Source organism: Barbatula barbatula (genome assembly GCF_947034865.1).
Source record: "Barbatula barbatula genome assembly, chromosome: 12".
Classification (NCBI taxonomy): domain Eukaryota; kingdom Metazoa; phylum Chordata; class Actinopteri; order Cypriniformes; family Nemacheilidae; genus Barbatula; species Barbatula barbatula.
The window spans coordinates 20,186,770-20,202,988 of NC_136775.1; the positions used below are offsets into that span (position 1 = coordinate 20,186,770).

Genomic DNA, 16,219 nt, shown 5'->3' on the forward strand with positions numbered 1-16,219 from the left:
CTTATAGACTGTTTCATTGGATGTTAGCAGGCCTGACCCCCAGTTAACTTCCGGTTTGTGTTTGGCTAGTGTCTAATAATATAACTATTTTTATTTTATGTAATTTGTTAATATTCATTTGTATTATTATGTTGATGTATAACAATTGACTTGTTTAATTTTGTTGCATGGTCATTTAATTAAATAAACAATTTGTGGAATGGGTGAAGTAGTTGGGTCGCATTTTAAGAAACCATCTTGCAGTTGAGCTTTGTATAGCAGTCTAAATAAAAAATATTGTAGAGACAAGTTTAGCGAAGTAACGGTTCTTCTCGGTTTCTTTTGATTGTTATCAGAAATAATCTGCTTGCACTCTTTTGTTTTTTAATGTGTACCGGAAATTCTGTTGGGGTCACAATAGTGCGCATGGGCAGTAGGGTTTGTTTATATTGTAAAGATAAAACCATATCTATACATGAAAGATTTTTAGTTTGATCCCCATTTTCTACAGCAAAGAAGCTGTAGAAAGAGATGGATTTTTGAAAATCGACCCCAGATTGAACAGAATGATAGTGCGAATGGTAGAAAAAGTACCAAGGATAACTGCCAAAGAGATACAAGCTGAACTCCAAGGTGAAGGCACGTGGGCTCCATGGAAGACCAAGGAGGACTCCACTTTTGAAAGAAAAACTTAGACCAGAATTTGGGTCCTCCAACAGGATAATGACCCAAAACACCCAGCTAAAATGATCCAAGAATGGATAAGAAAAAAACATAAGACTATTCTAAAGTGACCTTCTATGAGTCCTGATCTGAATCCTATCGAACATCGAAGAGTGGGCCAAACTACCTGTTAACAGGTACAGAAGTCTTATTGAGAGCTACAGAAAACGTTTGCCTGTAGCGATCGCCTCTAAAGGTTGTACAACAAAATATCAGGTAAGGGGTCCCATCATTTTTGTCTATGACATTTTCATTTGTTTTATTATTTACAATATTATGTTGAATAAAAAATCTAAAGCAGAGTCTAATTTCTATTTCAGAGAAAATTATGCCGCCTTAGTTTTTTTGTGGAGGGGTACCAACAAATTTGAGCACGTCTGTATATTTGAGTGCATCGACTTCTGAAATTTTCTTTTTTCCGGCCTTTATTTTCCCTTTCTCCCTTTTGATTGGTATATTGTAAATTGGGCGTTGCTAACAAAATGGAGGCAGATTTGAATGCCAGTTTACAGTCTGTTGTGGAGGGAAGGGCTAAAAATGTCGGGCCAATGGACAGTGACTATAGTCCTACCTCTTTTTTGTTGCTTGTGTCACGTGGTGAAGAGGTTTTGTTGAGAGGGGAGGGGAGCTTAACGTTTTTGATTGAAGATTGAAAGGGCAAATGAATAAAAAAAGAATGGTGTGCATGGATAAATATAAATATTTATAATATTCACAGCAGCACTTTGTAAATCCCTTTGAATTTTCCTTTTGGATTTCATGGTGACTTTAAGGTCTGCACTGTGATTTCATTTCTTGATGAGAAGAAATGGACACCAGCTGAAATTCATGTCAAATTCATGGAAGGCTTGAGAATTACCTTATAAACTCTTATTTATTTGAACGCGCTCAGCTTTGGGTTCCCTGCCGACCTCCTCAGCTTTTATGTGGCTGTAATCAAAGGTGATTATAGTTTGTTTTTGATCTTTCTGTTGCTGCATCATGTCTGTGGTCTGTGCTGTGGGGTGGTGGCTTGTTTTGAGGAATAAGGACAGGGCACGTTAGGCCTTGAATCTGGTTGAGTGGAGATTTATGGGTTGTTTAGAGCTATTTCGGTCTGAGGTCTCCCTTGGCGTCGATACTTATTGGGCATGTCTGGCTGAGGGCCTGATGCCCTGATGTGCCTGTGCATGAATACAGGCTATTACTTTACCTCTTGTTTCTCAAACATGATAATAAGGATCTGTCATGTTAAAGCTCCGGTTAAGAAGTCAAGCTGTGGTTGAAGCTAATTTTTGTAATGGAGATATTGGTGAGCGAGTTATGACCCTATTGTCCTCTGTTTAAAAGTTCACAAACAAACTTATTATCAAAAATATCTTCTTACAGCAGCGACTCCATACTTTAGGCATGATGTGGTCATGTTTTCTTCTGATTTCTTTATTCACCACAGTATATTCAGAAGGTGGTATAATGTGAATATTTTCACTTCTATTCTGTATTTGTATTGAATAAGATGGCCAGTCCTTCAAAATGTTATATTGGAAATATAGGAACTTACTTTTGTTACCTTTGCTAAAGTGGTGCTTGACCACTACAGGCTTATGCTCAGTGATGCCTTTTAAAGCCACTCTTTGCTCTTTGTTTAGTGTGTATACTTTTCATGAATTCATGCGATTCAATTAGGATTTTTTCTATTTTTTCTTGGATACCACACATTTCGTAGCATCATTTATGCATGAATGACAGCATTATGAGAATAGAAACCCTGTACTTGGAGGAATTAGTCTAGTTGGAGAGAACCTCGGCTAAACAGGTCAGATGCAGTGAGTGTCCAGCTGAACCCCTGGCTTCCCTGTTGGCCCAGTACATGCCGTGGTGTGGTACAGTGTGGCTCATTATGCAGGGTGTGTGTGGGAACAGAAGTAAACATGACATTTCCCTCCACTGAGTGGCCTATCCTAATCACAGCCCTGCTGCACAATATGCAGTAAAGGAGCCACCGCGATCACCACAGCTGGACAAAGCACACAGGAATGCTGAGAAACAGGGCAGAGAGGACGTTAACCCTTCACATACCTAATCTCACGGGTAACAATTTGGCGAACAATTTTTTTATTTTAAGTAGTTAATTAGTTCTGGTTCTGGAGACAGATTGGTCAATTTAGAGAAGCACCTTTGCTAAAATACACAGTATTGTAATAGCACGTTTGTCTATCCACTCTCTGCGGACTGTATTCACAATAAAGCACGACTTTTACTGTTAAATATATATCTTTGTGAAGGATGCACCATTCAGCAATGCACTTTTTAGTAATCCTGCATTACAGTATAAGAAACAATTTTATATATTTTATAACTACGTATAACTACGGAAGAAAACTACTTTTCTTTTTGGATGGCACTAATCCTTCTTTTCAAAATCTCCTCTCCGAGCAACTGGCTCTGTTATGGTATGCAATGTTCACTTTCCCTTTTCCGGGTAAACTTGAATGAAAAAATCCTGCCCTACGGTTTCTCAATTTATAGTGTTACTCTCAAATACACTTGCTTTTCTTATTTAATTGTACAATAATTATAATAATCGATTTTTTTCATTACTTTGATCATTAAAATGCATTTCAAAAGAAAGCGCTCTTACTATAACTTTGTAGTTTTGGGGTTATTCAGGGCTCCAGACTGGCTATTTAAACTAGCTGCTGACTGAACTCTTTAGGAGCGCTAGCTAAATATTTGGTGACATGCAATGCAATTATTATTATTATGTGTTCAGGTCCTGTGAAGACAACATTATTTAAGGCATATTGTACCCCTATGTAGTAGGCCCATTTGTGGCAGCGATGTAGAAAGAGCCGTATGCAAAAACTTAATGTTTCATATGATGACGGTTTGAGGCTGCTGCTTGGAGTGCCACTATGGAGCAGTGCAAGCCATATGTTTGTCAGTGTTTATGTCCCAAACCTGCTCTGTTGTGTTGCGTAATCTTATGTACAGATGTATGTGTAGACTCTCAGACTCTGTGAATAGTATAATTGCAACACTGAAGAACCCAGCATTTAGTTCAGTCAGGTTCTTTTCTAGGTTGTGGAAGAATTTGCGTTGTAGCTTATATGTAAATACATGATAATGTGAATGTAGGTTTGTGGGTATCTCTGGACCCTGAGTGTCCTTAGTAAAGTTTTGAGTGATCGATTGATATTCAATTGTAATATTATTCATATTATATTGTGCAAGCTGCACATCCAGTCGTCTCCCCTCCTTCAGCCATATGCTTAATCTATCAGTGCCCCCGCCCCCCAAAGACATAATATGCGCGGTTGTAGAGCTGGTGTAAGAGACGCATTTAATGCTATTGATGGACTGATATAGCGGAGCTAAAATAAATATGCTTTGCCTGCAGAATACAAGAATTTCCCAAGTTAAGTTACAAAACTTCAACAGTAACAAATTGTGCTGCGTGTGTTATATTCATTGCAAGGCTAATGCAGAAAATGTCATGAGAGTCAGAGCGCAAACTACTAAACTGAGTTCTCTTTCACGTCGTCTTACGCTGAAAGGAACACACAAACACAAAATGACGTCACAATTCCCATATTAGCAAGGATCCTTGTAAAAGTAGTCAGTTTCATTAATGTTAACAGTTGGGAAACCAAACACGTGTGTCATTAGATCTGTATATCTGTATACGCGCAACAACAACAAAAATCCTTATACTCGCTCTCAAAGGGGCAGCAGCATAGTAAAGATGTTTATAATTTTGCGTTTGCAGAATTAAACCTATAATCAAATAACATTTTGAGATTGTCGCAGATTTTCTGCAAAATATGGCGAATTTGATAATATTGCGAATTCCGTCCAAACTTTTGTTTCAGGCTCAGAAAATGTATGTCAATATTTAGGCAATATATTGCATATATTGGTTATCGGCTTCCAGTTTTAAAGAACTATTGGTTATCGTTATCGGCCAAAATTTTGACATCGGTACATCCCTAACTGCAATGTTATGTCTCTTACAGAGATCGCAAATTCTCTGCACTACAGTTTTAAACTTCCACATGTGATTAATGATGTTGTTTGTCTTTAGCCTTTTTAGTATGTCACTTGAAATGATAAAGCCAATCCTCCACTCATCCTCGGATGTCTGTCCCTCACTCCAGGGAATGAAAATTGTATCCAGTGATACAGTAATAACAGTGGAGGATTGTTTGCATCTGAACTATCCGTGGAATGTGCTGGTCTTTAGTCTGAAGACGCTAAATGCGAAAGACTTTCCCTCACTTTCGATGTTATTTTAATCTACTGCACTGCCGTCTGGGTCTGGTTACTTCATTTGTTGGCCAGGTCCTGAAAGTCCTGTGAATGTCCTTAATCGAATCAACACCCATCCGTTTTGAAGTTTTGCCAACCAGACAAGTGTGTCCATTGAGCCACTCGCTGTCCGTTGGGAATTATGGGACACGCATTATAAAATGCCTTTAGAAAACACTCCCTTACATGTTATCTTATTGAAATCTCACACCATAGCGTACAGCTTCCAAATTTCTGCTGCTGAGCCCCTCTATGCAACAGTAACGGAGGCATATGAAATGTCTTTCACTTAGGTCTGACAGCTAGGTCTCTAGTGAAGGTGTGTGTATTTTTTTTTCAAATTATTTATTTTATTTATTCACATTTTTACTGGCCCATTGGGAAACATAGTTGCAAACAAAACTTCAGGAAGAAGTTATTGCTGTAGACTTTTCAGCAAAACCGGCTGTCGCAGTGACCAGTAAGCTCCTTCTTACTTCATGCTGGAGAACTGACATTGTCCTGCATTGTCCAAACGTAAAGCCAAATTTTCCAAAGTTGATTCTTTTTCATGGTGGTTGTGTAACCAAGCTTTTCAGAGGCTGATCAGTCTTTTTTTCACTTACATTTATGCTTTTGGCAGACGCTTTTATCCAAAGTGACTTACATTGCATTATCCTATATATTTATACATTTACGCAAAACCATGCGTTGTTAATGCAATGCTCTTACCACTGAGCTACAGGAAAGCTGCAGGAAAGCACTTACAGTATGTCCTCTGCAACAAACTGCAATAAACATTGACTTGCATCATTGACTAGCTATTTACCAAGTATTATGAATCGGCACCAAAATACTTTGACAGTATAAACAGTAAATACAGGAATAAGCTTTTCATTTTGTTCAGAGTGTTTATTTTGCTATCCTAACTATATAATATCATGTGGCATGTTTGTTTGTTGTGTTGGTCTGTTCCAGTTGTTGATGGTATGTTCCTGTTTGTATTTTTGGGTTAATGCAGTCTATGATGGTTGAGCTTGACAAACTGGTTTCTGTGCGGAATTTGCTGTATAAAGATGCCTTAGGTGGTTGAGCCGTAACACAATAGGTTACAATGTGCACCTACATGAATTGTACATCTGCACCATCTGTCATAAAATTGAGTAAACAAAGTTAGGCATCACAGACACTTTTTCCAGCATCAAACCACTGAACTCATTTCATGTTATATTTAGATCTTTCTACGAAATTAAAAGCTTAAAGACGTTTCTTGGAATGCTTGGCCGAATGTCTCGGTGCAGACACACATCCTCACACTGCTGTCCTCCATGACTGTCCCCTCCATAGTTGCATGTTCACACGTGTTAATGCAAACAGATAACAGAGAGTTTGTCATTACGTTAACAGACGTTCCAGCACTGGTGATAATGTGAAGTTTGCTTGAGAGCATCATGGGAGAAAATATGAGGCTTATAGATTTCCTGTCAGATTTTCAGTTTTCACTCAGATGTCAATGACAGCCCTCTGAGAATACCACGAAATCAGAGGTCTCGACAAACAATACCTCAGATTATTTAGTCATAAGGGAACACTGATGACCAGAGCAAAATGGAATCTTAAAACCTCAGTATTGACCGCTTACCGTGTTAAAATGTCCACTATTAGTTATGCACTTTAAAATGTTAATTATTTTGTAATGTACTCATGTCATTTCTAACCTATATGTGCTATTATTTTATTTATGTTCTTATTTTTGTAGATTTTTTAAAGAAATAAAAGCAGCTATTGGCTATAATATCAAGTCAATAACAGGCTTTATCAGGCTATAGACTACACCACATACCATTCTCATGATCTTAAAAGTTATTCAGTCCGCGGGTGTACACTCTTAAAAATAAGGGTGCTAAATGATGCCACAGAAGAACCAATGTTGGCTTTATGTTTCCTTCAGGGGTATAGCATAAAGTTTTCATCCTTCTGAAAAAATAAGTTGTCTGCGCTCCTTGCAGTTTTCTTTTCTATTCTCTCTGCTCTTTTCTTTTTTGATAACCTAATTTAGGCATCATGCTTTGTAGTGCAAGGCTCCTTTCTAAGTGACAAGCTGAAGTAACCGACACAGCGCCGGACAACAAGACCAAACCATTTTTTTTATAAGGGGATTGCTACCATGGGAGTGCACCAGCTTATAGGCAGACAGAGCATTTCTCATTTTACGAATTGAAAATTGAGTCTTGCAAATTCAATGCAATCTCTTTAGAATCACTTTGCTCAAATGTTAGAAAATTATGTATGTTGACCTAAATATATTTGAAAAGTTTAAAATGCATTTATTATGGATCATACATTTTTTTTGTCTTAAATAGTCTTAAATGTCTTAAAGACGGTAGTTTGAAGCTATGATTTAATGCATGCTTACCTTGAACGCGTACTGATACTGAACGTGTTCTTCTTTTAAGGCAGGCTGGCTTGTGTCACGAGGACATATCGCCACCTACTGTCCCTGTTTATATATCTGTTCTTATGTTTTACGTGTCATATTTTACTGTTATATATGGAAAACTGTTTTATAAACAGTACAGTATTCGCTGTTGTGAAAGAGAACAGGTTTAGGCAACTATTTAACATCACAGATTTTTACACAAATTATTTTTACCTCCAAGTAAAAATATTTTTTCAGTTACACTGTTTTTTGTTTCACAATTATAAAGTCAATGCCATTGTTCATATATTAAGCTATGCATCACTCTTTACCCAAGGATGCTTTTAAAAATGCTAAAATTAAAAATTGTATCATTATTATTATTCTTTTTTTTTGTCCAAAATGTTTACTCCAGGCTTGTTTTAGTAATGTTCATGACTAGCAAAACAGCTTAGTGTCCCCACAATCTCTCTCTTAAGTGAGTCACTGGTAGCATTTTTAACAAGTTAGGCAGCCGAGTTATCGCCTCTGGTCTAATGCCTTTAAATTTACCACTGAGCTGCGAGTCATTTTGACTGACTTTAAATGGGACGAATTTAGTCATCTGTTTATATGTCACTGTGTCAATCATTGTACATATTTCATCAGTCAGTATTTATTTTTGGTTGTTTTGCTATTGTTAAAATATTTTCTCATTTCTTGTAGTCTGTGGTGAAGACAGGTCGCCTGCTCATCAGTCACGAGGCTCCGGTGACGGGAGGATTTGCTGCTGAGATCAGTTCTGCAGTTCAGGTAAAAACTGGCGTGAAATTAAGTGCCAGAGTAGGGACCTGATTCGATGTTGAGAAGCGTGTTCTATACGATGGCAATGTGGTTGAATTGGAGGGGCTAAACATTTCAGAGCGATTTGAAGAGCTATAGTTCATAGACATTTTTATAAGAACAACATTACAGTTACATTTACACGTTTGGCAGATGAGTTCATCCAAAGCCACTCACAGTGCTTTTTGATCAGGTCCTTGCATTCATTGATACCTACCTTTTTTGTTCCACTACAGGAATAACACACCAATAAACCATGCATAGTATAACCATGTGCATCAAGAACACATATATTAGTACAACACACAAAGAATAGCGCAGCACTCATATCTGCTGCAGGTTTATTTCAGGAGATACAAAGAATGCAATCTGCTCACTCGTGGTTCTGGTTTATACCAGTTACAAACCACACAATGGAGTTGATTTGAAGTTCAGAAAGAGGTTTCACACCAACTAAGTGAACAGTGACGTCAAACAGGCACCTTTTTTTGATAGACACATGACCAGAACTCGTTGTCCTTCACTGGGTTTTATAAGTATTTCGATTGGCCCACAAATCATACGTCTGTCTGGTATAAAAAAAACTATAAATCATCCAGTTTTCTGCCTGAGGTCATGGTCACATGCAAAGCATTTATTTTATTCACTTAACAGCATGCAGTTTAGTGCTGCTGAAGGTACCTTTCGTGCACACAGATGCACATTCATGTGTACCCCGTGTCTTGCCGAGCCTATTCAGACTGTGGAAATTTTATCAAGAGATTCATCCATGCAAAGATGCAGAGGCACTCAGTGAGTGCGAACATCAGTCATGTTTTTATTGACGTCACAGGTCGCTACTGCACCTGTGTGTGTGCGAGCATTTGTCAGTGAGGTTAGCACGCTGGGTGGCTTTACGTCAGAGATGAGTCAGACAGATGTGCACAGAAAATTACATTCAACAGAAAAGACATTTAGAAAAGCTTTCAACAGCCTGCTAGCTGTGGTCCGGCTGTTGACGTGTACAATAGCAAGTGCAACAAATATGAACCCTACGAAAGCACCCATAACACTACACTCAACACAACCTGCCATTTATGCAGTCATTGTTTTAGGTAGTGTATTCTACGTCAATCATTGCTAACTGAATGCTTGATTCTGACCATCAAGGGTTATTTTCAAATAACAACTGCTCAAAACTAATAACACCCTGTAACCCAGATGCAGCACAAACATTAATTATAAATATGTTTTTTAATAACATATATGAAATTATATTTACAAATTATTAAAATTGAGCTAATCAAATATTTCAAAGAAAAACAATTGTGTCCAGTTTTTTCTCAAGTAGCCGTGTAAAAAGCGGGATAATGTACAAGCAGCCATTTTTTTTGCGAAATATGCCCCTTCAGTGTGATACAAGACCCTTCGCTTCTGGTCCTGATCACACTGTCGGAGCTTATTCTGCGATAACAACCGGCTGTACATATCCCTTACTTATGGAATACCCCTTTCCTTAAAGCCAGAAACATGCTGTTATACACAATTACAGAAGTCAGTTGCTAAACAAAATTCTTCTGGTAAGAATATTCAATTCTTTAGAGACATGAGTGTGAACTCTCTTGACTTTTGGTAAACAGTAGCAATAGAAATACCCCATTAACCACATTGCATTGACCTGGCAACCACTCATAACAGCACTGATGCGTAACTGAAAGATCTAAGCATTGAAAGAAATATCCGACTGTGAGAAGAGAAAACTGTCCTGTTATTCCAAGACTGAGGGCTGGAGCACAGCTATTTTTCAGATAGATCTCAGTGTTCCTGGACAACTCGATGGAATAGTTTGAATAATTGCAGTGAATCTGTTAGTGTGAATAAACCAGCCAGACTCTCTGGAATGGAACTGTGTATGTGTGTGTTAAAGTCATTATATTTTACACAATGCCCTGCCTTTATAGCTCTGTAAATAAATAAAAAGAAATGAGATGGTTTAGTTCTAGGTAAAAGTAATATAAAAGTGTGAAGAGGAATTTAATACAAATGCTGTGGTCATGTCCACTATATATTTTTGACGCAGAACTTCTTAACTTTAGCTTCTTCATGTAGGCTTCCTCACTTTGTTTTATTTAGGTTATTGATGCATTATATGGGCGATTCACAAAATCTAACAATGAGAAAAAGGTACTTTCCATCTTTAGTCCCTAAGCAGGTAAATTTAGAAACATATCCGTTTACACGTACATACACATGATAAAACTAAGAAACGTATTAAAAGTTGTAAAAGTGCTGGCAGCACGAACTGCTGTAAACTAGTGCTTATGCGCGAGGCACTGCAAACGCGAGAGACATGCACGAAAGTTGAAATGCGTCTGTCTAGCGCCTGTTTACATAGAAAAACGGTGGAAAAGTAGCCCCCCGCAGGACGGAAAATCATGTGTCTATGAATGGCCGGGCCGGTCACTGTAGCGCACAAATTTAGACTAAAAAGCTCGCTATTTTAAGCCCTCTACTACTTCATGCCAATTGCGTGAGGAAATTTGTGTTTCAGTGGTAAGAGCATGGCGCTAACAACACTGACACATAATTAGAAACAAAATGTAAAGGATAATGCAATATAAGTCGCTTTGGATAAAAGCGTCTGCCAAATGCATAAATGTAAATATGTTTTTCTTATGTGACAAGTAGCCGTGTAATAAGCGGGTACTTTTTATATAGTATGAGTGGGAGTAGTATGAATACTTTTTAGACATACTGCATGCGCCATGTTTTATTGTCATGTGACCCAGATGTTCTTTGACCTATGACCTATTAACAACAAACGTACAGTTTGCATTGATAACAAAAAAACATATGTCCATATTGATACTGCTCGTATACAGACATTTTAAGGTAATTTTATTTGTGTAATGATGTGCTTCCTATAATAAACACAGATGTTAGTATAGCTGAAATTTTTACAGACCTTCTCAGTGCAGAGTGGCTTAAGACTAGGCAGTACTTTTCTTTTCTCCTGCCTTTCCAGTAAGTTTTTTGAGGTATGTTATCGCATGGTCTGTGGATTGTCCAAAAGGTAGAAGCTTTTCTGTGGACATTTGGCAGGTTGGCAGGTGTACTTCTGCTGTGGAACGAAGTATTAAATGACATAAAATTACCCCTGGCTACAAACCAAAGGAAAATGGAATGGTTTTGTAATTCAATGTTTAGCCGATGTTGAGTCAAGCCTAAATGTTTGGGTATTGTGGTGATTTAGGCCCCCATACTTGGTGGAGGAAAAATATTTACTTTCACTTAATGAGGTTATTATTTAAGTGTAATATGTAAAAATAATTAGCTGCTATTAAATTAACATGCAGATTGGGTGAACTGAAATCACTAATTCTGAGTGCCCTGCAATGGACTGGCCATCTTTCCAAGGTGTACATTGACTATGGGTTCTAGCCAACCCCTGTGCAAGACGACAAGTGTAGTTTTGCTCCATTAACACATTTACCCATGTTTAAATCCCACATCTACCCACATCTACAATCTTCAAATTACACAGCAAATACATGTAGTGGAAATGAACCATCCAGTCAATTTAACATTATTTATTTAATAGGTTTCCACTTCAATCAAAAATGATATAGTAAACCGGATTAGTGTGACCCTTTAAAAGAAAAAAGGATGCCTTTGTATAGGTTTTGTAGCAAGGGCGCCACCATCTTGCATTGCCGCTGACTGTGACGTCACCGGGTTAGTTGCCTTCCCGGACTTCATCGGACACAATGGGAGAGACTGTTTAGTACAGGAAAGTGGACGATATATAGGAAAAGATAACAGTTAAGACCGTCAAACATGGAAACTGTGAAGCCACAGGATTATCAGAGGAAATATTTACAGTTAGAAATCGAGAAATTTATATAAATTGAAAACATGTCTTTTATAGAAGTTTACTAACCTAAACATATTTGAATAAAAGCTTTAGATTACACATTTAAATGAATTACTCTTAGGAAGCGGAATACTTAATATTAAGTTATAAGTTTCATTAATGGATTCTCCGTTTAAGCAAGCATACATACACACACGGTCTGAGCACTACTGTTGCTTCTGTAAAAATGAGTTTGACTGTGTTAATGCATAGGACAGCTGGACAGCGGCACTGAAAGAGCCCTCGGATAGGCATTGAGCAGCAGAGCATGTGTGCAGATCATATAGGTGGGTCGCTCTGTCTGTGTGCTTAAACAGATTAAGTTAACTGCCGGCTCATTGCTCCTCTACTGTTCAGGCTCATCAGTAAAAGCAAGATTGATTACATACCAACATTAGCCGTTTCATATATTTAACCGCTTCGCTTCATAAGATTTGCGCCACATTTTTTGTTAAAGCAGCCATTCACGTGTATTGTGTGTTTGTGGTGATCAGCTGCTGATAGAGAGACACGCTGGATAAGTGCACACAGCCACACACTCATTTTAATAGCTTTCATGTGTATTGTGAAGATGTTTTTCTTTATCATGGAAAGGATAATGTCATCATCCACCACTTTTATCTCATAAGGACGACCAGGATCTTTTTGTTGCCGATCTCAGCAGTCTGTTGTTATATTCTCAGAATGTACCAAGTTGTTGATTTGTTCCTCTTAATGTTCCTGGCATCTTTCTGACGGATTTGTTATGTATTTGAAATCGAACTATGGTCTGTTTCACTTGCATGGAGATCTCCCTGAACCCCATGATGTGGGTTCACAGTAACAGCTTCCAAATGCAAACAAAACTCGTAGAATCAACTCCAGACCTTTAACATTAAGCCCATACCTGTGAATAACAGCTTTTGATTCCACTGTCCAATTACTTTTGGTCCCTTGAAAATGGGGGGAGCTTAATATTAAAGAGCTATATTTCCTAAAGCCTTCAACTAATCTGGATGTGAATACATTCTAAATAAAGCCGAGAGTGTGCACTTTAAGACAATATCCCTTTTCTTATATTCTTTGTATTCAAATTAATCTCAAATGAATGATTATCTGTAGGGCAGGCTTTATCAGGCCATCGGTAATGCTTTAAAACATCAGAGCTTTTCCTGACATCTCTCCTCCAGCTTTTCAAAGCTGGCCTCTGGATGCAAATCTGAAACACATTTTTCTATTCATCCAGGCCATCATATGAGACAAACACACAGATTTTAACAGAGCTTGATGCTCCTTTGTAGCCACTTCAGAAAACACTAGCAGAACAAGAAGTTCACCCTAAATGCGAGATGTTTCATGCTTGGCACATGTGTTTGCCTTGTTGGGATTTGGACGTGGACACGCCAAAGCTGCCCCGTTATTAATCTTAGTTCTCTTGAACTGTGGATTTGAGGGTTGGCCGTGTATCTGAGGACCTCTCTAAGCGTTTCCTGATGCACAAGTTTGGTCTTAAAAACAAGAGTAGAGTTTTATGCTTTAGGATCATTTAAGAGAAGAATGTGCTAGAAGACCGGCCACCAAGAGAGGGACCTTGTGAAGGAGCTTTTGGTTTCACCAGTCACAGCTGTATGGAGAGTGCCGAAGAGAAACCACTTTTAAAGTGGCATCTCTACTTTAGTTTCCCAAAAGGCACTTGAGGCAGCTGGAGTAAAGCTATTTGGTCTGACAGAGCTGTTTGGCCATCCGACTAAATTACATGTTTGCCATTAGCAAGAATACTCTGTATTATATGAAAGACTGTCCTTACTGTGAAGCTTTTTGGTGGTTGCATCGCTGTGGGAATCCTTCTGTGCAGCAGGTCCTGGAAAGCTTGTAAGGGGTAGAGGGTAAAAATGAATGAATACTGGCAGGTTACAGGGAGGAGGAACCCTGGAGGAAAAGCCTGATGTAGTCTGATGCAAAACACGTGCAACCTATGGAAACATCTGTCAAAAACCCACAACCGCACAGGAATTGCTTTAGAATAACACTGTTAGTGTCCTGCAGTGGACAGCCAGAGTCCGAATCTCAATCCAGTTTATAATTCAGGGGTGAATTGAAACAGCTAAAGAATTGACCGTTGTCAAAAAAGGCATGAAAATCATTCTGAAAGTGATATAAGCACTGTAAATAGAACTGTATTTGTTGTATTTGTTTGCATTATACATATTATGTTGCATATTTGACAAAATATTAATAATCCTGAATGTGTTCTCTGCAGGAAGAGTGTTTCCTTAGTTTAGAGGCACCCATCGCTAGAGTCTGTGGGTATGACACGCCCTTCCCACACATCTTTGAACCCTTCTGCATCCCAGACAAATGGAAGTGCTTTGAAGCTGTCAAGTGTATGATCAACTACTGAAACCCAGGTACGGAATTTGTGTTTGATGTACTATTTTATTTTGAAACTGAATCATTGTCAAGTTCTCCCATAGGCTCTCTTTCTTTAGAATTTGTATTAATATAATTAATTTTGCCCATGAATTGATGGCTTTGACAGATTGTATTTTATTAATATTATTCTGCCTAGAATATTCATAGCCTGTGTACAGCAAAATGGCGTTCATTTTTCTCTTTGGAAGCATGAAGCGCTTTTAAAAAATTGCATCACTTTCTTGTTAAAGAAACAGCTAATCCACAGTTTGTGTTCTCATTTACTCATATTTTTATACAAATATTTTGTTTCTGTTCAGCTTAAGAAAGGACTTCATATACTTCTGGGATGGCCTGACAATGAGTAATCAAAGAGAAATAAAAGCTTGTGTATGTCCACTGACAGATTCATGCTGTTTGCTATGTAACAGTTTCTTTGTCAGACTTGCTTATAGTTTCTAACAGCCTCTGGCTGATACTTGATGAGTTTCAGGGTGGTGTGCAAGAATTCTGGCTTGTATGTGAAAACTCCAAATGAACTCTGACCGTCTCGTAGTTCCACAACAGTGAAGCATGATTCACTTTCATTTTGTTTTGAAGTGTTCTAGGTTCACTTTTTATCTTGTAATATTTCCACATTTATTTAGAATCATAACAGGCTATTAATCATGATGAAGCTAGAATACACAAGGATGTCATTCGCCATGTACGCAACAAGCACAAGTGATGTCATTTGACAGGTTCAACCAGTGGCTGCAGTGGTAACAAAACTACTCGATGTCTGACCCCAAAATGTATTTTTTTCTATTTGCAGACAACAGGATTTATAACATGGAACTGTCTTCTGCTTCAGTGAACAGCCCACCACATTGATCTCAACATCACTGTTTTGTTCCCATCAAAAGATCTGACCACATTACCAGAATGGCTGTAATCCTTTTGGGGGACTCAAGAAATCATCCTGGATCTTTCTCCGAAGAATCATCAACTGAAACACCGTTCATGAACACTAACATAGAGACATATATGTATTTTGCTTTTGTGTCTATTCCTGAATGTCTGTAATATTGCTGTTACATAAACTATCACCATCTTCCATATTAATTTTTGTTATTATACTTAAATGGGAATCTGGTAATTAAAGGGTAGAGTTTTTCTGTTTGATGCTGTGTTTGTATTTCTTATTAGTGTAATCGTTGAGTTAATGGATGTACCATCCTAAAGAAGCATTGACTTAATAGAATAAATACATCCACTTCAGAACCTAGTGAGCTGTCTTGTTGTTGTCAACCTTTGATGGCAAAACACCTAACTACTTTTATTGATGCTCAATAAGTTGCTGTCGGTACCAGTCATCGCTTTGCTGCACAGAGCTTTGCTGTTTAATTGGAGATAATATTGTTTCCATAGTCTTTCTTTTTCAGAAATTAAGAAAGCTCATAACCTACAGCCTCGTTTATGTCTTGTAATCTTTAAGGGTAATTTTGAAAATGTATCACATTTTAGGTGCAGATTTACTAAACGGGTTCCGCAAGCTGTTAGTAAATCTGGAGCCTGGTGTTACATTCTCACCATTGACATTCTTTTGTAGGTTTGTACTGACATCTGTATGTTAAGCTTGATTTGTATTTAAACATATGGGAATGGGAGACACACAAGATAGTACAAGAACATTTGAGAAGTTTAATTTTAATCATAGTTATAAATTAACCAAAGAAGACCCAGAG

General features: G+C 37.9%; 1 protein-coding gene across 1 annotated transcript in view; it reads left to right on the forward strand.

The window, feature by feature from the left end:
• bckdhb (branched chain keto acid dehydrogenase E1 subunit beta) overlaps positions 1–15,654 on the forward strand; it is a 50,305-nt gene extending 34,651 nt beyond the window's left edge. The window contains exons 9-11 of the mRNA XM_079468752.1: positions 8,093–8,179; positions 14,341–14,488; positions 15,307–15,654. Coding sequence (XP_079324878.1) covers positions 8,093–8,179; positions 14,341–14,481 — 228 coding nt within the window. The 3' untranslated portion in view covers positions 14,482–14,488; positions 15,307–15,654. The remainder of the gene's footprint in view (positions 1–8,092; positions 8,180–14,340; positions 14,489–15,306) is intronic.
• The last annotated feature ends 565 nt before the right edge of the window (positions 15,655–16,219 follow it).